Source organism: Pteronotus mesoamericanus, unplaced genomic scaffold (genome assembly GCF_021234165.1).
Source record: "Pteronotus mesoamericanus isolate MK-2021 breed Mesoamerican mustached bat unplaced genomic scaffold, CSHL_Meso_final scaffold_21, whole genome shotgun sequence".
NCBI classification, from domain to species: Eukaryota; Metazoa; Chordata; class Mammalia; order Chiroptera; family Mormoopidae; genus Pteronotus; species Pteronotus mesoamericanus.
Window position 1 is genome coordinate 1,396,950 of NW_026555310.1, and position 25,653 is coordinate 1,422,602.

Sequence of the window (25,653 nt, forward strand, 5' to 3'; positions counted from 1 at the left end):
GCCTTTTTTGTGCTGCTGAGAGACCAACCAATCAAGATGCTCAGAGCAGGGGAAAGTTACATTTTGGTGGCTTTTCTTTTTTCATTTTTATAAAGAACCTAATTTACCTGGGAGGGAAAGATTTTACTTCAATTATGGTTCTTTTAACTGCAGGTTTTCCACATTTCTCAGCCTCTGGCTTGTAAAGTTACAGAAGTAGCCAGGAGAAACATATCATACTACTTGTCTTTTGGAATCTGAAGTTAGAGGAGTTAGTTGTGTAATCTGATTTTGGTCCTATTAGTTGAAAAGCAAGTTGTGCTTGGGAAACTGGGAATAGACCCATTTTTTGGTTAAATTGTTAGGAATTGTATGTAGAGTACCTCAAGACCTGAGAGAATGGTACATAGCAGTTGTGTTATACCCTTTGCATCTCATCAGAAAGAGAAACTTGTCCTGGCCTGTGCTTTCTCTGCTCCCCCTATACTCAGTTGTAACAGAGAAGTCTGCAGGATACACAGCAGTCTCAGTTTAGGAGGGCAGTCCAGAGTATAGGGCTGGCTCTTAAAGGCATGAAAAGAAAATTTGAAAAAAAAAGAAGAGAAGACAAAGTTTTAACTCCTCACATGGATTCTGACCATTTTGTCCTTCCCATTTGCAGGAACCCAGTGGCCTTAGTCCTTCAGGTGGAACAGCGTGCAACATGGGAAAGAAAACCAAGCGAACAGCTGACAGTTCTTCTTCAGAGGATGAGGAGGAGTACGTCGTGGAGAAGGTGCTAGATAGGCGTGTGGTTAAGGGGCAAGTGGAATATCTACTGAAGTGGAAAGGCTTTTCTGAGTAAGTGCCTTCTCTTAGGCCTTAGGACTCTGCAGAAGTAGACACCTTTGGTTTATTTCCCTAGGAACCACTGCCGTTTTGTCTTTTTCTTTTTCCACTTGCACTCCTTTCCTAAAAGTAAGAAGACACAGCAATAAACTAAACAAAGTCTTCCCCTTTTTTAGAGCTAGTATTCTAATGATAATGCTTCTGAGAGGCAATATAATGAATTGGTTAGGAACATAGTCTTAGGAACCAGATTGCCTGGGTCCAGCTTCTTATACCACTACTTACGACATGAATTGAGACCTTGGTTAAGTTCCTTAATCTTTTTTTTTTTCTTCTCAATAAAATATGGATACAACATACTTGCCTCACAGATGTTGTGTAGATATGCAGAGCCTGACACAGAAGCTCAGTGCAAGTAGAAACTTATTGTGAACTATTCTTTTAGATATAACTAAGCTAAAATACATGCATTGAAAAGATGAAGATGATGATGAAGCCCATAACTATTCAAAACAATCCCTGGATTTTAGAATTGTCCTAAGATGAAGTACTTAATGAGACTTAAATCTGAGGCCACAGTCCTGTCTCTTTGTACCTCCAACCCGGTGTGTGTGTGTGTACTTTTTAAAATCCTCACCCAAGGATATGTTTACTGATTTTAGAGGAAGGAAGGGGGGGAGTGAGAAAGAGAAACATTGATCAGTTGCGTCCTGTACCTGCTCTGACTGGGGATTTAACTGCAGCCTTTTTGGATGACATTGTACCTACTGAATCACTGGACAAGGGCCATACTTATTTTTGAAAAATTTTAAATATATAGCTGGGACAAAAGAAATTGTGTGAACACTCAGATATATAACCACCTAGTTTCTACAATTAACATTTTACTATAACCTATCCATTTTATTCCTTTATCCATCAATCTGTTTGTTTTTTTAATCCTCTTTTTAAGTTAGTGAGCTCTAAGAATGATAACTGGAGCAATGACTAGAATGCCTGTTAATAACTGGCTTTATGTTGAATTAATGAAGTAGATTATTCTTTTCTTTGGAGTAAATAGAACGAGACACATTGAAGTATAGAAGTAACTTGAAAGGTGAAATATGTGAAGCTGTGTTATCAGGCATTTTGGCTCAATTGCTGGTTCATTTTTTTATTTTTTAATTTAATTTTATTATTTTTTAAAATTTCTTTTAAAGATCTTATTTTTTAGAGAGAGAGGAAGGGAGAGAGAAAGAAAGGGAGAGAAACATTTATATATGAGAGATACATCAATTTGTTGATTCATGCATGCCCCCAATGAGGGACCTGGCCCATAACCCAGGCATGTGCCCTCGACTGGGAATCATACCTGCAACCTTTTGGTTTGCAAGCCCGTGCTTAGTCCACTGAGCCACACCAGCCAGGGCCAATTGCTGGTTAATTCTTTTCTCAGGATGCCTGATAACAAAGAATGGATTTCTCAGAACCAATGAACTGACAGAAAATGGATTAGGATCCTTAGAATGGTGCTGTCCGGTAGAAATACAATGCAGCCACAAGTGTAATTTAATTTTTTTAAAATTTTATTTATTTACCTTTAGAGAGAGGGGAAGGGAGGAAGAAAGCGAGGGAGGGAGACATCAATGTGCAAGAGATACATTCATCAGTTGCCTCTTGCATGCCCCCACGTGGGGACCTGGCTCGCAACCCAGGCTTGTGCCCTGATGGGGCATCAAACCAGGGACCTTTTGGTTCACAGGCTGGCACTCAATCTACCGAGCCACACCAGCCAGGGCACAAGTGTGATTTTAAATTTTGGGGTGGCCACAGTAAAAGAAATGAAATTAATTTTAATAATATGTTTTATTTAACACAGTATACAAAATGGTATTTCAACAATAATTTTAAAATTGAGATATTTTACATTATTTTTCATACTAAGTCTTCAAAATCTGATATGTATTTTACCTTTTATCGCACATCTCAATTCAGGTTAGTCACATTTCAAATGCTTAATAATCACATGTGGATGGTAGCTACCATATTGAACATCACAGCTTTAAAGTGTAGGACTTAGATATACTAAAAAATTCAATGTTTTGACAGTACCTCTGGACAAGGCATGAGTGAGGAGCCTTCAGAACATACTTAAGGTCATTTCATTACATGAATCGAAGTTTCTTATTTGGAGTACTGTTTTAGGCACGGTTTGTGCACTGTAGGATGCTTAGCATCTCTAGCACACAAAGCACTAAAGGTGGGTAACACAGCAATCAGAATATGCCCTCCAGATGTCTAAAGAAAGATAAAAGAGGGGAAGACAAAGCTTGGGGTAGACAAATTAAGCATTAGCCCTTTGTCAGAAATGCTCAGGATTTCATTGAAAACTGTAATAAATTTTGCCCCTTTAGCATTGTGTCTTATCTAAGTATCTATTGTTTGCTAGGCAGTGGTCAGGTTCTAGTTTGGTTGATACACTGTAGAAACAGCAATATCAATATGGTTGGAAAAGAGATAATCCCACTATAAAACTGGCTTTTCATTATGTGGAAATCTAGTGTTTGCTTGCCTTTGATTTTGGTGTTTGCTTGCCTTTGATTTTGGTACCTTAATTCCTTCTGGGATAATAAACTATATGTCCTGTGGATTTGGGGAAAAGTTATTGTATGAGGATAACTGCAAAGGGGCTATGAACAAGGGGCTTTTCTTGTTTTAGCTCAAATGATTTAAAAATAAATTTTGTCTCATTCTTAAGCTCCTTTTGCAGAAAGTTAAGACTAAAATAAGTATCTCAATTTTTTTCATCATTCTGCTTTTCATTTGAGTCATGTCTTATGTTCAAACCATTCCTGTATAAAGGCACCTTACTTTAAAAAATAAAAACAATACAATATCTAAAATAGATAGTACATAAAATAAAAATGTTCCCAAGTCAGTGAGGGTATTGTAGAAATTGCTTCTCTGATATATTTGTAGGTATATGTTAATATAAACTAGCTCTTAATATATATAACCAAAAGAACATTTGTCACTGGCTAGGAGTGAAGAAGATGCCTGGTTTAGTTTTTCTCATGTGAGTACATTTCTTGCTTTGATTTCATTAGATTATGATGGAGTTGGGGGTTTGGTTTTTTTAAAACCCATGCCAGGAATACAGAGAACAACTCTGAATACCAACTATTTGTTTTCCTCATAATAGGACTCCCTTGATCCAAGTTTAATTAGACCATTATTTAGTTTGGGGGTGGTTTGTTTTTTATTTTATTTATTAATATAACAATGTATTTTTGACTGTCTAATGACAGTAGACTTGAATCCAGACCATTGAGTTAATGCACTCCAGTTCCCACATCTGAGTCTTCTTCATGTGGTTTGTCTATATTCTAATAATTTAAGTCTTTACTGCTTTTTTCTAAATAGCTATTTCCAATCCTCCAGTAATTTGTTGACATTTCTTCAAAATATAAGTAACATTTAACTGGGAGGGAGTGTATGATTTATTAGTGTCCTCAGGATTTGCATAGATGATTATATGTATGAAGTCACATTATTTTGCCACTTTTAAAGAAGAATTCATATTTGAGGTTTTAACAGCTTTATTGAAGAATAGTTAACAATCTGTATAAATCATTCATTGAAAGTGTACAATTCAGTGATTTTTTTTTTTAATCATCACCCAAGGATATGTTTATTGATTTGAGAGAGAAACATCAATGTGAGAGAGAAACATTGATTAGTTGCCTCCTGCACAAGCCCTCATTGGGGCTCGAACCCATGACCTATTGGTATATGGGACAGTGCTCCAGCCAACTGAGCTGCCCAACCAGGGCGTTTTTCTTTCTTTTTTTTTTTTTTTAAAGTAAATTTATAGAGTTGTGCAACCATTTCCACAGTCTAGTTTTAGAATATTTCCATAACCTCCCCATTACAATACCTGTATATTGTCTTGATTTTTTTTAACATACTTCATTCATATAAGAAATTAATTTTCATCTTTTTAAATATTATTGTTCAGTTTGGAAAGTGTGAAATTTTGGTTTAATTAGGTTGCTTTAGTCCTTCTGGTCATTAGGTCTCAAGCAACTAACATAAGCACTGTTGTTTCCTCTTTTTAAAAATGTTTTCTACTGATTTTATTTTTCTTTATTTTTTAAAATGTTTCCTTGAGCCCATACATAGTTAATCCCAAGACCCAGCCCCCTTATCAGGGAATCACCGATCTTTCTGATTCTAAATTTGTCTTTCCTAGACATTTCATATAAAAGGAATCAGACAATATATAGTCTTTTACATCTATTTGGTTTCTTTTACTTAGAATAAATAATGTTTTTGAGGTTTTTCCGTGTAGCATGTATTAATTAGTAGTTTCTTTTTTGTTGTTGAATAGTATATAATTCATTGTAAGGATATACCACATTTTGTTTATCTGTTCACCAGTTCATGGATATTTGAATTGTTTTGTCTTTTGGCTATAAATAATTGTGTGCAAATATTTTTGTAAATATATATTTAAAAAATTTATTTTTGAAAGTTCAGAGGATCAAATTTTTTATCTCCTTAAGTGTAGGGTTTCTTTCCTAATTTCGTGTACTTGTCCTCTTTAAACTAGGCATTGGATTTCCCCCACCTTATTCTTTTCCCTTTTCTCTGTTCTTCTTACCCAGGGAGCACAATACTTGGGAACCTGAGAAAAATTTGGATTGCCCTGAGCTAATTTCTGAGTTTATGAAAAAGTATAAGAAGATGAAGGAGGGTGAAAATAACAAACCCAGGGAAAAATCAGAAAGTAACAAGAGGAAATCCAGTTTCTCAAACAGTGCTGATGATATCAAATCTAAAAAAAAGAGAGAGGTAAGCTTTCTTTCCTCTTTTCCCCACATACTATTCCTTTGCCACCCCATCTCCTGTCACCCCCAACCCACCACCCCTCCAAAAAAAGCCTTGTTTATTTCTGTTCTAAGGATGGCCTGCAAGGTAAAATGTTGAACAAAAGAACTTCCATGGAGGTATGTTAATTAACTACAGCGCCCCCTCCTGGCTGAATGAAAAATGTAATATATACACACTGAGTTGTAATAAGGTGCCAAAATTAAATCCCTGTAAAACATTCAGCCACTTTCTGTCTTCTCCATTTAGAAGGCTAAGCTATCTTAGAGAGAAATGGTCTTTGCTGAATTTTATAAGAATAGAAAAGGGCTTAAAATATTTACCACTTCACTTCTGTATTTTTTTGTCTTGTTCCAAAGATAGCCCTTATTTTCTTTTTCCTTTGTCTTTCCTTTTTTTTTAAAACATGGAATGCTTCACGAATTTGTCATCCAATTTCAGTATATGTGCTGCTGAAGTGAGTGCAGCCCTTATTTTCATTCCTTTATATTCTTTCTTTTTTTCATTGAGGATAAATTCACATAACATACAATTAACCATTTTAAAGTGTATAGCTCAGTGACCTGTATATTGTCTTTTGATTTTTTTAACATACTTCATTCACATAAGAAATTAATTTTCATCTTTTTAAATCTTATTGTTCAGTTTGGAAAGTGTGAAATTTTAGTTTAACTAGGTTGCTTTAGTCCTTCTGGTCATTAGGTCTCAAGTAACTAACATAAGCACTGTTGTTTCCTCTTTTTAAAAATGTTTTCTATTGATTTTATTTTTTTTACTTTTTAAAATATTTAATATATTTATTTTTAGAGTTAGGGTAAGGGAGGGAAAAAGAGAGAGAGAGAAACATCAGTGTATGAGAGAAACTTTGATATGTTGCCTTCTCACCTGCCCCCAAGCAAGGACCTGGACGGAAACCCAGGCATGTGCCCTGATCGGAAATCGAACCGACCTTTCGGTTTGCAGGACAATGCCCAACCCACTGAGCCACACCAGTCAGGGCTATTTATTGATTTGAGAGAAAGAGAGAGGGATGGAGACAGACATTGATTTGTGGTCTACCTATTTATCCGTTCATTAGTTGATTCTTGTATGTGCCCTGACCGGGGATTGAACCCACAATCTTGGTGTATCAGGACGATGCTCTAAACAACTGAGCTACTTGGCCATGGCCTTATTGCCTCTTTTTGGTCTATATCTTTTCCATCTGTGCACATACATACACACATACAATCCCCTCCAGCTTCCACTCATTTCCTTTATTTCAAGGTTTTAAAGCCTTTTGTGGTAAAGGATGTATCATACCCTTGAAAGTTTAATACAATAAAAGTATAATTCTGCATCTGAATGTTCTAGTATAACTGTCATAAGCACCCCTGTTTATCTTCATTCTGCTTGGATATTCATCTTTCTAGAGCATTCGTTCTCAGCCTTGGCTGCACATTAGAACCACAGGGGTGAGGGTTGGCGGGGAGCTTTAAAAACTTCCGGAGCTCAAAATACACCCCAGACTAGTTAAATTCAAATTTCTATGGTTTGGACCTATGCATCAGTATTTTATAAAGATTTATACATAAATGATTCCTGGTTTCCATAGAAGAGAAAATGGGAGACCAGTTTTCCAAAAGGATTGATATAAGAGTGAAAGATTGGAGACTGCAAGTAAAAAAGGACTCTGGGTTTGTGTCTATCTCCTTGTTTCCCTCATTAATTTTATTTTTTACCTCATTTTAAAAACTGCCCTATTCTGGTGAGATGTGTATATCATTATGATAAACTACTGATAAAAAATTGAGAATGCCTCTCTAAGGAGGTAAGATTTGGCTTGTTTTTTTTCTTTTCTAAATTTATTGGGGTAACATTGGTTAATAACATTATATATTTTTCAGGTGTACAATTCTATAATACATCATCTTTTTTTATTAGTCCTTTGTAGGCTGGCTTTTGTCATTTGATTACTTTTCCAGCTAAGTAAAGAGACCAAAAAACAACACAGTATAAGACTTCTAACTAGCCATTTATGACATATAGCGTGTCCTTTCTCAACCTAAGGTTTCTGTCCTTTTAAAAAGGAGCAATCTGGCTTGGAGCCACTGGCCAATGCAGAGAGTTTTGTTCCTAGGCCAGGTTCTGATGCTGCTGACCTTGAAAAACAGCCCCCACATGTCCTTTACATTGTAATGTTCATCTGGGGCCTCTGACAGCATTCTCAACAGTACTGGTGGCTGTCAGCTAGGCAGCTAAGAAGATAGGTGATTGTGTGTTTTAAAAGTACAGGAGGGGGTTGCATTTTTTTTTTTTAGATGACTGATGAAATTTGTTAGTCGGCATTATGCCTGATTTAAGATTACTGCTTGTGTGATGATTTTAGCATTTTCCTCACCTCGTCTCCTTTTCAGCAACTTGAACATTTTTCTTCCTTTCCCTCCCTATGTGGCAAACCTGTTTTCAGCCGCCAGCTATGATTTACAACTCAGTTCATGTGCCAGCATTCCAGCTGTGAGCAGCTGTGTGCACATCTGGGAACCTCCTTCCCTTAAGACCCCCCAAAAGGGGCTGTGTTTTTGAGTCAGTATCTCTCCCCTGATCCATGCCTGAATTTCCTTCCCAGTATGGGGTCTGGTATCTTTGGGGACCACCTGGACCCTGAATGTTTGTTTATCTCAGAAGCAGCAAGGTGAATATCAGATCAAAGAGATTTTTATTAGGAAAATCAGACATCACATATTAGTTAATTTGCACAGTCTTTATCTTCCATAGTAAGGTTTTTAAAGTTACCTGCTTTTGCCCTGGCTGGTGTGGCTCAGTGGACTGAGTGCCCAGCCTGTAAACCAAAAGGTCGCTGGTTCGTTTCCCACTTGGGACATTCCTGGATTGCCAGCCAGGTCCCTGAGAGTGGGGGTCTGAGAGACAGCCAATGGAGATGTTTCTCTCGTACAATGATGTTTCTCTCCCTTTCTCCTTCCCTGTCCCTCTCTCTCAAAATAAATAAATGAAATCTTTAACATTACCTGCTTTGTATAAAATTTTGCCATTTTCTTCTTACCCGTGCCATCACACCTGAATCAGACCCTGTGCTCCTTATCTAGACTGCATGATTGCATTCTGACCAAATTTGAATACTCTCCTAGAGCATGATCAGTTTGTTTGTTTTAAATCACTGTCCGATTCTATTCTCAAATGCCAGTGACTCATCCACATCCAGAGCAGATAGGCACAGACCAGGGTTTCATCTACAAATGCATGGGTAATTGCAATATGTGAACTCTGAAAGAAATTTGTTTTATGGTACTTCCCTAAATCGTTGTTACCTCTGTTCTTTTCATAAACTTAAATGATTATATGAAAGAAGTATTAAAAATATTGGTCAGTGTTAAGGTAACCTTAAAGACTGAAAAATGAAGATTGAGAAGTGTGGTATATTTGAAGTTTATAGTGTGAAAAGGGTTTAGTTTGGGTAAACGTGGACTTGTTTATCATTTCAAAAGTGATTTAGGGGTAATAAATTTATATTATTAAGGAGATTGGATTAGAGGAGTTCTCAGATGATGACTCCAGAATATTTTAATGGATATTAAAGAGTTTTAGGGGCCACTCTTAATCTTGACGGAATACCGGAGGGATAACTGCATCTTCTTGCAAAAATATTGCTTGGCATCACTGTCACTGGGTGACCCAGTATTGTGTTTCTTAAGTTTTAAGAATTTTATGAATTGTGACAAAAGTGGTTATCAGGTGAGTCCTGACCAGTGTAAGTCAGTTGATTGGGCATCTTCCCACAAAGGGACAGGTCACTGGTTCGATTCCTGGTCAGGGCACATGCTTGGGTTGTGGGCCTGGTACCTGATGGGGGCATGTGCCAAGTGGCAACTGATTGATTTTTCTCTCACATATTGCTGTTTTTTCCCCTCTTTTTCCATCCTTTCTCCTCTCACTAAAAGTAAATAAAGTCTTTTTATAAAATGGTATCAAGTAATATTAAATTAGATTGTGCTTTTTCAAGCTGAGAGGGAGGTTTTTAACATTTCTTCATCTTCTATTTATAGCAAAGCAATGATATCGCTCGGGGCTTTGAGAGAGGACTGGAACCAGAAAAGATCATTGGGGCGACAGATTCCTGTGGCGATTTAATGTTCCTAATGAAATGGTGAGAGAGATTGGATTTTAGTTTACAATTGTGGAGGGTTCTTTTAGCTAGTGACTTGAATTTGTATGGAAGATAGGGAGGGAAGACTATTCCCTAACCAAGAATTTTGATTGTCAAAGATCTTTAACTGACACCAGCTGTCGGTATTAAATAGGAATTATGGCTTGGAATTAATTCAAGACATTCTCAAGCTTTGGTATTAAGCCAAATTAGATTAGCCCAAATACCAGAAAAAGGTAGATTTGAGGTAGGAAACATATAAACATGACCTAACCATTTTTTTTACACAGTTCTGAATCATTTACTGTCAGACTGTGAGCTGGTGGCCATGGAATAGGAGTTGTGTAAGGCTTTCTGCCCATCGACTGAGGACCAAAACCACTGAATAATGTCTAAAAGAGAAAAATAATCTGAACAAAAAGCATTAAGAATAATACTGACCAAAGCACAAGTTATTTCATCCGGTAGAGAGAATGGCTCTTAGAGGAAAGTGTGTAGTTACTTCCCCTCAATTTGGTTTTAAAAGACAGGGTGATTTATGGTCTGGCCCCCACTGCCTCCGGTATTCACATGTTTTAAGCTTAATGATTTACGTTTGGTTTCTAAATAGAGGGTTCATGCTATGGTGCCACTAAGGAAGCTAATCACATTAAATGTTGTATAATCAGAAGGTTTAACATTTTATTTGATCAAAATTTTGCTAGTAAATTATCCAGAAGCTTATTTTTGAAGAATCTGTGTTGACTGCTTTTCCCATGTCTGTATGTGTTACTTATGATTTATAGTCTTAAGATTATATATGTGTTACTTATGATTTATAGTTACTTATGATTAACTAGCTCTTTCCACCACATTCCAAATTTGAGTATCTTCTCTAAACTGTGGCTTTTCTCCCTTCTCTTCTCACTCATAATACTTAATCTCTATGAATTAAACATCTCAGTTCTCTAGCAAGGAGGTAGTTGTCTTTGCTCACAACTCAGTGGAATTTTTTTCCCCCAGCTGTAAGAGAAAGTTTATTTGGAAAGTTCCAGAGGTAAAAGAAGTTAGCGGCAGAAGAAATGTGCCCAGGGGGGCAAAAATAGGGCCCTTGGAGTTTAGGAGAGGGAAAGGTTAAGGTAACTGTGCTTTGGGGTGGTGGGGAAAAGGTGTGAGGGAGAGTTGGCTAAGTTCTCCATCCTAAGGGCTTTTAAGGGTGGGGATTTTAGGGGCGGTCCCAGAGGATGCTCTCAATATAGTATATATTATACTATAGTATTTATTATAGGATTTCCAGGTATGGGCCGTGGTCTCAACTGAATGGTTGGCACCAGGGCAGGGGGTCATTAGTGAATGCAGCTGGTCCTGATGTCAGTCATGGCATCCGTTGTCTGGTTTTGCTGCTTTTCTGGGCCTGGAGCTGAAACACAACTAAGGTATAGATGTTATCCTTAGGGATTAATGCTTAAGAGATTGGTCATGCAAGGGCTTGTACAGGGGTCCTATGAGGCCATTATTCTCCTTTTCCTTTTCAGTGGAACTCTTATTAAATTATTTTTCTTGATTTGGAATCCTGGTTAAGGAACTTGCTGGAATTTTTGTTATACATTGTAGTAGAGCCTTTGTAACTTGGATAATTAAAATTTGCAGCTAATTCCCACATTTCATTTTAGTACTAGTTTATATATTTTTTCCTACTCTCTCTTTTATGAATACAGTTTCTGACTTAAATTTCTGTTTTCTTCTTGTTGCAATCCACAGTTCTGACCAAAAGGATAAAGAATGTTTAAAAGGCCACAAGATGAGAGGAGGATTAGGATGCTTTCACTTAGATGATTCAGAAACTGGCTTGATCAATTTATTCATAAGCAGTAGGGGTGAATGTAGGTTTGATTGTGTGTTCACTCACATGCTCACACGTACAAATTAAAATTATGGGAGCAGAATTTATATAATTTAATTTTCAGCCTTTTGATTAAGCCTGCTATGTTTTCCAACTAAATTCTAGCTGTGAAGATTTCTGTTTCTGTCTGATGTAGTAGTTAAATGATATTCATTAATACAGTTGTCCCCCCTTATCCATGGTGGATATATTCAAATCCCTTCACCCCCCCCACCTGCCACCCCACCAGTGGATGCCTGAAAACTGCTGACAGTACGGAACTCTATATGTATTATGTTTTTTTCCTATACATACATACCTGTGATAAATTTTAGTTTGTAAATTAGGCACAAAGTAAGAGATTAACAACAATAACTAATGATAAAATAGAACAATATACTGTAATCAAAGTTATGTGATCTCTCTCTCTCTTCTCTCATGATATCTTTATGTAGAGCATGGACACATTGGGCAAAGGGATGATTTACATCCGGGTGGAAGAGCATGAAATTTCATCGTGCTGCTCTGAACAGAATACAGTTTAAAACTTAGGAATTACTTATTTATGGAATTTTCCATTTACTATTTGTAGACTACAGTTGGCCTTTGGGTAACAAACTGCTAAAAAAGCAAAATCACAGATGAGCAGGGAACTATCGTAATTCGTTTACCTAATTTTTCTTCGAAAATATTGAACTGGACCCCAATAACTCAATAAAAAAATTTTAAAAAGAAAAATAAAGGACTGGTAGGGTTCTTCTCGCTTGAAATCAGAATGAAGAGGAAATCAAGTAAGCTAAATCTAAATAATGACAGAGACCTATATTTGGACAAACTTTCACTCTTACTTCCTCTCCTTTTAAGTCTCCTTCCTATTCTTTTTCTCCAGGAAAGACACAGATGAAGCAGATCTGGTCCTTGCAAAAGAAGCTAATGTAAAATGTCCACAGATTGTGATAGCATTTTATGAAGAGAGACTGACGTGGCATGCATATCCTGAGGATGCGGAAAACAAAGAGAAAGAAACAGCAAAGAGCTAAAGGAGGGGCTGGTCTCTGTCATTTCTCTTTGTACATAGTACATTCACTTCCTTGCCTCCTCTCCCTTATACCTACCCCTTCTATCCTAAACATATTCATAAAAAATGTGCTTATCACTGTGCTCCACAGGAGAAATGTTGGTATTGGTTCTCTTGTAACATAACTGATGGTCTGATTCATGATCAGTGTCTCTGTGAAGACCAGGCATTTACATACTGTGTGTAATTTCCACAGTTTTTTTCCTTTGCTCTGATCTCTTCTGCTCCCCTGTGACCTCAAGATGATTTTTAACTTTTTAATCACCTTAGAGTCTTGATCTTTTCAGGGTTGGTCACTTTTTAGATTGGGGGGATTTTGTTACAATGATGATGAATTTTGGTTCTTAAAACATGTTGATAACTAGCTAGCCTTTGTTTGAGATGTTGGGATGGAAAAGATGTTGCCCACCTTTCTAAAAAGCCAATAGCAACTGCCTACCTGTTGGGGCTTTCCCAACTTCATTCAGCTCTATCCAGGAATACAGGGTTCCTGCTGTGGTCTTTTGGGCCACCCTCTGTAGTTCATCCTCACCCAGCCTCCCAGAATAGCTCCATCCTTTGGAGGAGTTTAAATTTTACATTCAGATTTGTCAAGGCACTCTAAAAAGCCCCAGGACTTTTGGCTTTGTTTCTTAGCAATACCTGCTTCTGCTTCTGCAAGGTGGTGTAGTCTGTCATAAAATGGCAAGATTAATAACTGTGGAGTTTTTTAGCTGTTAGTACATGAGGATGATGGGATAGGATACAATTGTCTTCATTGTCACATATGGTATATATGTATTATTTACTTCCATCCCTCACATTTGGACTATATTTATGTAGGTGCGAGTGACTGCCTGGTGCTTGCTTGTGCCAAGGTGCTAGGCACCCTCCAACCCTGCCAACCTCTGTGGCCTCCCAAAGCATTCCTGTTAACCAAAGAGGCTTCAAACCCGACTTTTCACTTCTCAGTGGACCCAAGTTTCCCCTCCATGCCATTATTTTAATGGGGAATTCTTGGAGGGGGGTCATTGGCCACATTATCAATTTTAAATATTCATAGCATTTATAGTCATAAATGTCTTCTTGGTTGACTCCTGGATTTGCCAAGAGTCCCCAAAGTATTAGTGTTCTTCCTTTTTCCACCCTAAAACTCTTACCTGTATCTTCTTTTTAAAAATGCATTTCCATGGAAGACTATCATGTCAGAGAGTAACAGCCCCTGGCGTTAGCATGTTGACATAACCTTCTCTCCCTGCTCAGCAAAATACTTCCCTTTTAGCTTCCTCCTGTTCTGCCATTATATTGAGAGTTTATTTTTCTGATCATAACCTGTCTTTGTCTCCTAAGAAATGCCCTACTTCTCTTTACTCTTCTTTCCTGTTGGGGGTGGGGGGCTAGAGAATCAAGACTAAAGTAGGGAAATAGCAGGGTTTTGAGCACCCTTGTCCTAGCCCAAAGCTGAGGAAATAATAATAAATGCTTGGAATAGCCTTAACTCTACAGTTCACCAGCCATCAAGGTCATTTTGTTGTTGCTTTGATTTTTAAAACAGAGTTGACCAGGAGCACTCAACCACTTCTAGATTATTCAGAGTAATGAGGGGAGTGAATAGATTGCTCTAATCCACAGATGAGCTGAATAATATGCAAATAATATACCCATTCATAGCATTTGTTAACATTGCTTCCCTGCTCAGCTGCTGATTGAATTCTCTATGCTTGTATAAATTATGTCAAAAATTATACTGCCTAGTTGAAGAGACAGCTGTTGATGCAGTGACACGACAGACTGGAACAATGAAGATTTTGGTTTAAGTTGTCCAGGAAAGTCCTTCTGAATGGTAATGTGATTAGGTAAGAACTCATAACCCATATCTCCATTTTCTTTTACTCTCTGAAGAAATTAAAGTCCTAGATCAAGTGTTAGGTAATTGACAGTTGTTACTACTAATCTGATGGGCATCTAAAAGAAAGGGTGGTCAGGAAATAGATTTGTCATACAGGTATTCAGAGATATTAATTAGGGTAGACAAGGATTGGACAAAAGTTAGACTAGAGCCTCTGAGGAGGTTATCTGGATCTCAATTTACAGGTAGAGGATATGACAGCTTATCCATCTAGCTAATATGTGTCTCTTAGGAGCAGCAGGCATGTAAACTACAATGACCATACTTTTAAAACCAAAATCTAGCATGTGGACAGAACGATGATTTTGTACTTGGAGTGATTCTGAGAAACCCGAGACACATGGTTACCAGGAGTTATAGATAATATTTAAGGTATTCATCAAAATCTGATTTTCTTTTAACAAAATAACTGCAGTATTATCTGTTCATCACCCCCTTTAATACCTTACTGTTTATTCATCTTTTCCTGTCCACAGTTTATTGAATCAAGGTCTTGTATTGAGTGCCGCCTAAACAACTTTTGTTTTCTCCCTCTCCTTGCATGTCCACAGGTGCTTCTATAGGAATGTAGGGAGCCACAGGCCAATATGATTTCAGCCCTCAGCAGAAAGGAAACCAGATGCCACCCTATGCCTCCAACTTTTGTTAATGCTGAGAAGCTGTCCTGGCCCTTGGAGAATTGCATCCTCAAACAGAAACTTGTTTTCATGGGGTTTTCTCCTCTCAGAAGAATTAGCTGTGGGCTAAGCATTTTTAACATCTGGGTCTTACGTGCTCAGTATGTTTTTCCTGTGTTGAATCCTTTCAAACCATCTTTTTAATAAATTTCTTTAGCGATCAGCATTCAAGGATCTCCCCTTTCACAGAATGTAGCTTTGTCCGGCAGTCTATTAAGGTCTTTGCAGCTGCGTTTCTGAGCCTGGGACTGGACTGATACCCTCACATTAATATGAAGGTATCATAGCTCTTAGGAACATCAGCCATGATGGAAACACTCATTTTTAACCTGGAGAGAGCCATATATATCATTTTTTTCCCTGCAGTCAGTATTTGTCTGTACCAGGAAGTATTTGGACCAGTGGTTTTCACTAACACTCAAGTTTTCATGGTCCTTGGCTGTCCCCTATAGTTGTATCAGTGTATTATTTTTTGTTCTTCATGAAAGGTTGGTCCTGTTCTCATAGCTTGGGCAGTTATTAACTTTTTATTCCTGTTCTCTAGCCATTGTGCTGTGCATCTACTTTATATCCAGGCCAGATCGTAGGGCCTTGGGGAACAAGCTTGGGATTTTCATCTTGGGATTTTGTTGGATCTATGTTAAGGCCAGTTCACAAAGTACAGAGGGATCTGTGTTTGGGTGGAGGAGTGATTGTCTTTACCCTTACGGTTTGAATTCAGGGGCCTAAAATAATACTAGGCAATGACATGAGAACCCCAGGAAGGGTTATGTCATTAGATTCAAAATGTAGAAATTGTTACAGATTAGGTTAAAGGAAACATTTCATTTTGCATCCATGACTCCATGATTTTGGTTTAGATTTTTAGAGTAAAAAGTAGAGGTTTGAGGTCTGTACCTTTGTAATCAGACCACCAGGCAAGCATACCTGTAGCAAGAAAGGTCTGGACCCAGTGTATTCCAGTTTTATATGGGCTTTATCACTAATTGTAAAAGTTACGTATTCAAAAATAGAGACTTTACCAGTCTTGCATCCAAAAACTTATGTTAAGAATCGAGTACCCCCCCATATGATAGTGGCAGATTTGTATTGAGCCATCCATATCCAGACACATTAGTGTATATCAACATTCATTCAACATTTTTTGGCCTAGGGGATACAGAGTTCAAAAAGATGCAGTCCCCAACTTCAAAGAACTTTCATACTGGTGTAGGGTAAACTGTTAATAATTCAGTGTAATAAATACCTAAAATGGATATACATTTCTGATTTGGGGGCAAAGATATCTGTTGATACAGTTTGTGGCTCTAAAGTAGAAGGGTAACACTTCGTTCATTTGTGGAAAAGACCTGTGACCTTGAATGAACAAAATTAATTGGCTATAGATTGACCACAACAAGGGCTTGCTTTATTCCAGAAAATAAAAATAACTGATGGTTAGTTAGAGATGCTGCTATTACTGAGAGAGGATAGGTGCGTGGGTATGGAAACCCCAAGATTTCTGTACCTGTTTTAGGCTCTTTGCCAAAGTATTTAATGGTGTATTTAATCCTTGCTTGTTAATAGTATTAACTGTGTTGCAGATCCAGTTATGTGTTACATTATTGTACCTTCTATAACATTTACTCCTCATGGACATTTTATCAGAGTTGCTCACACTTTTTTCATTTTCTCTTCCCTTTTGGAGGAATTAACATTAGGCTGGCTCTAAGCCTAAAACAGACATATTTTGAAATGACAAGAGATTTGCTAAAAAAAAGAAGGCTTGAGGCACATCTGTTAACACCTGGGCATCTATTCTGGGCAGTGTAGATTTATTCAACACTAAGATGGTGGTTTCTAAGCAGAGACTTGACTCAATTATGTGGGAACCCTCCCAGGAATATACCCTGGAGTTTTAGATTTCATCAGTTTAGGGGGTAGTCTAGCCTCACCCAGAAACATCCTGACCTAAAGAAATTTTTTAGTTTTGACCACAAGAAAAAGATACTTTACTCTGCCAGGATAATTGAGAGTTGACTACTGTTGGACGTCAAAATTCCCAAGAATTAGAATAACTTCTGGAAAATTCAAGCATGAAGGTTCTTCGGATAGCTTCATAAAAACAATACTAGTTTCTTTTTGCTTGCTCTGGATTTCTTGAATTTTAAACTACCTCATCTTGACTTTCTAGAGTTACTTCAACTCGCCATTGCCTCTTTAACATGCTTGACTTTGGCTGTTTTCTAAGGTGGATTTTTTTTTTTTCCTGTTCATTGACAGCATGTTCTCTTGCTTTTTCATCAAAATCCTCATTTCACCTGTCACATTGTTCCTCTGTCAGAGAATTGTTTTTAGTTTAAAATACTGTTTTATGGGAAGAAAGTGATTCTCCAAATGCTATTTGTCTCTGAGATCAGTAAAGGAAGGAGTTAAAACAAGGTGGTGGGGGAGGGGACAGAACTGCACTGGAAGCAGGCTACAAGAGAAGAGCCATTAATTAAGACAATTTCAAAGTCAACTGATTGTGATCATTAATGTCACAATAGATCAAAACCTAATTATCACAGCCTAGGTAAGAGCCATCAGTATTAATCAGAAAATCTAATAGGAAACTATTATCAAGAAATTAGGTCAAATTGAATGCAATGAACTTTTTATCTTATCATTCTGTATGTTTTGTGGGTGTGATGTCCCCTGGCATTGGCAGGTGTGACCCTTACAGTTGATCCAGGCTCCAGTGGCCAGTTTGTCACACTTTGAGGAGTTCCAAACACAGACTGAACCTGACTGTCATTGCCACTTTAATCAGTCTTGAACTTTATCATCATTTGGACTTGTGTTCCGTGTGATCAGCAATCAGTGAAAAAAGGTTTATATGTAGGTCTTGGAATGGTTGGTCCTTCCAGGAAGTAGAGTATTCCTGGTGAACATATACTGTGCGTGTTGATAAATCATTCTTTGAGCTTTTGATATATGTGGAGCCCTGCCACTCTGGCTACTGCAAAGGGGTACGGCTTTAGTATTTGATTCTAAACCAGGACAGACTGGATTTAGTCCCCATTCTCCCCAGTCTCCTCACTAGTTTTAGGATAAGGGTCATGATTTCTACCAGAATCCACTGTAAATCAAAATGAGGGAGAAAAAGTGTTTCTCATTTTGCCTCTTTTGTTAAAGGGTTATGCCTCAGGAGGAAGGAATATTACAAGGGTCTTAATGACTAGTTAGAATACTTTATCCCCTTTCTCTGAAGTGAAAAGGGGTGGGGGGAGTCACCATTTATATCCTTCATCTTGAGCTGCTTATGAAGATGCTGCAACTCCTGAAGTTGAGCCGAGTCCAGAAAGGTTGGTAAGATGCTGTCTTCTAGGAATTTTGGGGTGGGACCAGTAGCTGCAGAGAGTGTTGGTGCTGAGATTCCTTTGCTCCTAGTTAGTCTGTAGAGGATGTCGCTGCTCTCACCGTTATTGCTAGCCTTTCCCCTACCAACCTTGCAGCTCAGAGCACTACCAAGACCACTACTGGCAATCTTCCTACTTGAGCATGGTCTTGCTTCATTTTGGATTTTAGGAATTTGGGTTACTCAGTACAGAACTTTGGGAAATCTGTGACTTAGTTCTTCACCTTAATGTTTAAAATGTAATTTTATTTTCAAGACATCAATTTTTTCAGAAGCAAGTTTGTTTATGCAAGGTTTCTCATGCTACATAAATAATAACCGTCTGTTAATACTTGTGGGTTGATTGAGTTTATCTAGTTTGCAGAGGGAGGTGTTCTTACTGGCTTCCTTTTGCTCCGAAGTGCATTCTAAAAAGTTGTGGAACAGAATTGAGTGGATGCTGACTATGTGCCAACCTTCCCAATGGATTCATGATGGCTGACCGTGGGCAAGTCACTCCTTTCAATGCCTCGGTTCCCCATCTGTCAAATGGGGGTAATAATACTGACCTACCTCACAGGGGTGTTGTGAGGCATTGTAAATCAAAGTTGATAGAATACTTTAGGGTCCTTGATGGAGGATACTTTGAGCTGAAATCTAGGCCTGATACAAGATTTAGTCCTCACTGAGCTGTCCCAAATTTGGAACTACTTAGTGACTTGAGAAAGTTTTCTGCCCTCCACCCCTCATCAAAGCTGCTAGTTCAGATGTTGACAGTGTTTTTGTGAATGTTGGAATCTTAATAGTCCAGAGTTAGGATGTTTTGGGGGAAGGCACTTAGTATTTTCTACATTTCACATCCACAAAGAGTGGCTGTTTCAGACCCAAGAGCATTGGATTAGGGAATGATGAGTCAGGGATGCTCTTGTTTCCCTCTGCAGATTGGGAATTAAGGTCCCATGCCCCATGGGCTTGGAACACACTTGGGCTGTCTCAAGCAAAGCATAGGCAGTGAGTGGGTTTGATTTATATTGTTGCTTAACACTCCCCAAACCGACCCCCAGACAGCTGGGGCATTGATGCCCTTTATGGTATCTATACCCCAGCTTCCATCTCCACACAGGAACCAGCTGATTCAATAAACAACCACTTCCAGCGCCCACCAAAAAAGCCACATTGGAAAATATTTTCTTCTAGAGATATGTTTAATGCTCAGAATTGGACATTGATCTCTTTAAAGCTCCATCCAATTCACTGCATTCAGCCTCTGTCAACTCCCAGTGTCCACAGTGAACCTGACTTTTCCTCCAGTTTGAGAAAACTGGACACTTTCTGTTTGCCCAGGTGCAGGCTCAAGAGCCTTATGCTCCATCTCAGTTTAGGGGCTCACCCAGCTCCTCTTCCCAATAGGGTTCTTTCTCCTTTCCCTCTCCTTGGCCCTAAATGTGTAACCCATGAGAAAGCACAAGGTCCTGGCCCCCTGCTGCAGTCACATTCTCGTTCTCCGTGTTTCGTGGACTCTGTTCACTCAGCACTGGCGACCCCAGGCGGTTCGGTGGAGTTCCGGAGGATGGAGAGATCACTGCCTGGCATCCTGCCAGCTAGCCAGGAGTTGACTTGCCTGCGACCCACGGCCTCCCCACAAGATGGAATCTGAGAGACTCAAGAGCCTGGGTTTCTCTCAGCACCTGTACCATCCTCAGTAGCAAAACAAATCACACTTTGTAGCCAGATTTCTGAGTGGAAAAATGGGAAATTGAATTCTTTATGGACTTTCTGGTTTGTGGGGGAGTCTTTGTTATGTCTTGGTTTTATTTCAGCCAGACATCTGCTTTTGACTTTTCAATTTTTTAGGATGTGATTATATGTGTATGTATATACATATGTGTATATACATACACACATGCACACATATAATACACATACTCGCCTTTTAAATGTAAATGTTCCAAAGTAAGCAATTTATGTGTTTCTACAACTGACATTTAATGCACACCTCATTCTCTCCCCCTCTTCCACCCTCCTCTTTTCCCTCTTTTCATACTCTTGTATTGGTTCTAATAAATGGTTGCTTTTCAAATATGGATCCTGAGTGGTGGTTTGAAGATTTGGGTTTTACACCTCTTAATTTGGGTCCTGGAACGTCGGCCAGCAGTCTTTTGGAGAACGGCTTTTTTTCTAAGGGTTGTTGGTCTCTGACTTTATGCAAATAGCCACAGGGTGGCGCAAGCTTGAGGGAATGAGAATGTATATCCTGTTCCTTACTCTTCCCTGAACCAGATGAGGCGTATGCCTTCCTGGTTCCTTGTCTCTGCTACCAATGGCTCAGAGAATTAAATACTACCTTTCAGGAACCCCTAAAAGAGGCAATTCCTGGTTATTAGATTTTGTGGAAAACCATATTCAAAGTCTAAATCAGGTTTGAAAATTCCAATATGTGCGAGTTTATAAATAAAACTTTCTGATTTGCTTCATTAATACCAAGGAAACTTTTCTGAGAACCACATGGGAGGGGGGGGGGGAAGTGGGCAAGTTGGATTAGGACAGGAAAAGGAGTATGTAAATAATTGAGAATTTACTGGGTAATATAGGCCTGACGTATTGTAGTTCTGACTAATGGGATGGGCAGAAACTCTCACAGAAGACAAGTGAGGAAGGTAGGGATCCCAGAACCCAGACATCCCCCACTCAGATGTGACTCCTCTGAAGGCTGAGCCCTCTTGTTTCCATTATCTCTTACCTAATTCTCTCTTCTCATATTCCCTTCTTATTGCTGAGTTACAGGGTCTCTTCAGTCTAATCTCATAAAGTCTTATGAAGACATCTGTAGATTGGCTGGTTTAATGGTCCATGACCCCATAAACATAGGACAGGAGAGTATTTTGGTCCACTACAGAGCCAGACTCTTCTGGACATTATTTATTTCCCAACTCTGAAGCCTGGGACTGCTTGCCCCCTTCCCTGTAGATCGCTTTATAGTTCTCTCACAACGCCACTTTGTCTCTGACTGGGGCACATCCGACGACTCCAGGGTTTTGACACCCGTACTCCCACTCCTAAACAACTGTGTCTTGGTTTTTGTTTCCCTCCATTATGTCAGGGGGTCTGCCTGCATGGCACTCATTCAGATGAGCTCATCATCGCTCATAACTCTTCTCCTAGGAATCTTGCCACCCGGTGCTCTGGAGAAGCCTAGAGCCAGGCAGTTCTGCCTCTCCCTTTGTCTCCACTAAAGGGCTGCAAAAGCCAGTGAAATCAATGCAGCACTGACAGCTGGGGGAAAATGGAGGATCTCTGTGTGGGAGCCTGTGCTTAGCTGGATCACTGAGCACACAGCTTGGAATCACCCTGTTAGAGCAAGGAGCCCCCCAGGCAACCTCCGCCTTTGGGAGGAAGTGTGAGCTGAGGGGTGAGAACCTAGTGTTGGCTGCTGCACATAAGCATGTGAAGAGGGGAACCCATTACAGCCTGTGGACTGCCAAGCCGCTACGCAAAGCTTGAGTATGAAGGGAGGAGGGGCAGACAAGGCAAAAGCTGGAGTCAACTGGTGTGTGAGCGAGCCACACAGACACTGGGGCTCTGTTACTCCATCAGAGGTGAAGGAAAGACATGAGCGACAATGAGAATGAGAAACCTCGTGAACTCACCTACTTAAAGTCATGGACAAACTGCAGGCACAGGAGGGGGAAGTGTCTGGTCCTCAGTCCCTTGGTTCCTTTGCCTTTGTTTCCTCCTCCCTGTCTGCTTTCCTGCTTCCCCCACCCCTCTGCATCTGTAACATCTTGCTCTCCAGGTGCTGGCTCCCTCCTCTCAGCTTCTGTCTTTATTTGTGCATCTGTATTTTTTAACAATGGTTTCTCTCCTTTGTCTGCTATACAGTGTGTGTTTTTATTTTTTCTTCCCATTTCTGGTTTCTCCCTCCCATGTTCTCTTCTCCCCCTTGAAATTCCACAAGCAGCCTCAATTTGGACATTTAATTTCAACCCCATTAAATGATTATCTTTTTTGCTACAATCTGGGACTCTTTATGAGATCTTTCTACCCCATGCCACCCCTGAAAACAGGTGCATCTCTTTCTGTGTATATTATGATGCTCCCTCCCAGATGGGAAGAGGCAATGCTGGCTCAAAAGCTTCATGCCTCTTCTCAGTAAAGCCTTATATGATCATTTGGTTCTGAGCCAGGGAGAGAGAAAGAGATGCTGAGAATTGAGTTTGCTGATAAATTGAGGGGCTGCTGATATGAGGTTTGGGGTTATTATTGCACCCTTTCCTTTTTCTCCCCCTTCCTGTTGCTGCTATCTTCTGAGGAAGCTGGTGGGGAGCTGAGATATTGGCCGCAGCCACTGCAGCTTATGAAATTCTGCTACATCTGCAGCAGAGGTGGGGGTGGGGGCAAGTGAGATCTGCAGCCCAGGGAGGAGGGCAGGTGAATCAAAGCCCTCGCCTGTGCCATGTAAGAAGGGGATGGACCGTTTCTTCACACTATTTCTGATACCATCTCCCTGTGCTGCCTGGTCCCCCTTACTCCCCCACCCCACACTGAGTCTTTGTTGCTCTATGTTTCAGCGATTCCTGGCAGGAGCCAGGGAGCCCAGCTCCCAGAGACCTGGGCCTGCTTGTGCTCCTTTGTTCTCCGTCACATACCCCTTTCTCTAGTTCCTGCCTCACCATTCCAGTCATGTCTGCATGGAGCTGGGAGGTAGAGGGAATCGAGCTGCTACAATGTTACCTGGAGAGAGTAGGGCTGGGGCTACCCACTCTTCCAGTGTGCAGGCACATCTCTCCGGCTTCTAGACCAGGACACAGAGGATGTGCCCTCTTTCCATGTTTTCTCTGCCCTTCTTTTTGCTTGACTCTGCCTTTTTCTATCGTTCATTGTCCTTTCTCAGTGACTGGTTTTCCCTTTTAATTAATCACCTTCTAAGTTTCTTTTTGCCTTTCCCTCCCTCCCTGTTTTTTATTTCCATGCTTGAGGAGTAGACACCTTATAAGAGGGCTTGAGAAAAGGGGTTGAGAGGGAAAGAAAAGTTTAGGTTGTTTTTCTTCTTCTCCTGTGGAGTTGTGGGGAATGGGAATATTTCCGTTCTTTCTTTCCCTGGAGATTGGAGCATCTCTCCATCCTTAGGTTTCCTGATTCTCTCAGCAGTGATATCTACAACAGGCATTCTTAACTTTGAAAACCCGGTTCTATCTTTACTGGGTTCTTTGTGATTTTGTATGTGAGAGAGATTCCTTGCCATCTCCACAAAAACAAAGTGAGTTCTCTGTGTGGTATTTTTCTGTTAAAAATTTTAAGAAAACTTCAGAATTTTATAACTGTCCTTGAACTGACTGAAGTCATTTGGGGTGTTGTAACAAGACTGGAAATCACTGTTCTTTAGTGTCTAGCTATACCAATAATATCCTTATTTTCTGTCTGAATTTCTTTTTTATTATTCTTGATTTTTATTTTTTGTTGTGGTAAAGTTGACTATTCTAACCATTTTTAAGTGTACGGTTCATTGGCATTAAGTACATTCACATCATTGTGCACCCATAACCACCACCATCTCTAAAGCCTTTTTTTTTAGTTGTTTATGCTGTTACGGTTGTCCCAGTTTTCCCTCCTTTGTCCCTCTCAGCCCACTCCCCACTTCCATAGTCAATCCCCATATCATTGGCCATGTCTGTGGGTCCTTCTTATATGTTCTTTGAGTAATCCCTTCACCTTCTTTCAATCAGTCCCCACCTCCCTTCTCCACTCTTGCAGCTGTTAGCCCTGATTCTATGCCTCTGGCTCTATTTTGCTCACTAGTTAATTTTGTTCGTTAGATTCCACTTATAAATGAGATCATATGGTATTTCTCTTTTACCAACTGGCTTATTTCACTGAGTATGGTAGTCTCCAGTTCCATCCATGCTGTTGCAAAAAGTAGGAATTCCATCCTTTTTTCTGTTGCATAGTATCCCATTGTGTAAATATACCACAGTTTTTTTAATCCACTCATCTACTGATGGGCACTTAGTCTACTTCCAGATCTTGGCTATTGTAACTAGTGCTGCTATAAACATAGGGGTTCATAAGTCTTTTGAATTGATGTTTCAGGATTCTTAGAATATATCCCTAGCAGTGGAATCACTGGGTCAAAAGAAAGTTCCATTTTTAACTTTTTGAGGAAATTCCATACTGTTTTCCACAGTGGCTGCCCCACTCTGCATTCCCATCAACAGTGCACAAGGGTTCCCCTTTCTCCACATCATTGCCAGCACTTGTCTATTGACTTATTAACGATAGACATTATTATGGTAGTTGCGAGGTGATATCTCATTGTGGTTTTAATTTGCATGTCTCTGATGGCTAGTGATGTTGAGAATTTTTTCATAAAAATTATGGCACACTTCTCGAATTTGCATGTCATCCTTGCACTGGGTCCATGCTATTCCAATTTTAGTATATGTGCTGCCAAAGTGAGTACTCTGTCTGAATTTCTTGCTGCCTCTCAGCATGGAATAACAACTTATCTCTTTGGGGTTTTCCTGTGGCTCCGTTCATCAGCATAAGGGATCATGGGCAGGTAGCAACCATTTCCCTGATTTCCTCTCTCAACCTGCCTATAGAGGGAGGTTAGGAATGGTGATTGACTCTCTCACACCTGCCCTTAACTTCCCTCCCCCAGGCTTCTTTTACTCAAAGCAGAGAGGAGAGTTTCTGTTTTGCTTTAAGGAGCTGGGTAAGGGGTTGGGGATGAAGGTTGGAGATGGAGGCACAAAGTTGTCTCTGTGAAAAACTGGGAGACTGGAATGAAATGAGGAAGGAAAGGTGCAGGGTGTGTGTGCATGTGCACATGTGTGTACTGATGCATGCAGGTGCCAAAACACAGATGCCAGGAATGGAATGTGGAAGCTCACAGAGGGGCTTGCAAGGCCCTCTGAGGCTGCATCCTCTGCCTTCAGGCAGAATGTCTCCTTCACCCTGAGACTGGAGGCTGG

The 25,653-nt window shown here is 39.6% G+C and overlaps 1 protein-coding gene, 1 non-coding gene and 1 pseudogene across 4 annotated transcripts in view; 2 read left to right on the forward strand and 1 right to left on the reverse strand.

Moving 5' to 3' along the window:
* CBX5 (chromobox 5) overlaps window positions 1-20,718 on the forward strand; it is a 37,798-nt gene extending 17,080 nt beyond the window's left edge. For 2 of the 3 annotated variants that reach the window (XM_054591004.1, XM_054591003.1), the window contains exons 2-5: window positions 641-819; window positions 5,454-5,640; window positions 9,720-9,820; window positions 12,571-20,718. In XM_054591004.1, coding sequence (XP_054446979.1) covers window positions 683-819; window positions 5,454-5,640; window positions 9,720-9,820; window positions 12,571-12,721 — 576 coding nt within the window. In that variant the 5' untranslated portion in view covers window positions 641-682 and the 3' untranslated portion in view covers window positions 12,722-20,718. The remainder of the gene's footprint in view (window positions 1-640; window positions 820-5,453; window positions 5,641-9,719; window positions 9,821-12,570) is intronic. The other variant, XR_008530629.1, reaches the window with a different exon arrangement.
* On the forward strand, window positions 431-564 carry LOC129085136 (small Cajal body-specific RNA 11). The gene has a single exon (XR_008530643.1). It is a non-coding gene; the product is annotated as a small Cajal body-specific RNA 11 (non-coding RNA).
* Window positions 20,719-25,047: 4,329 nt separating the features above from the next.
* On the reverse strand, window positions 25,048-25,139 carry LOC129085162 (uncharacterized; annotated as a pseudogene).
* Between the last annotated feature and the right edge of the window lie 514 nt (window positions 25,140-25,653).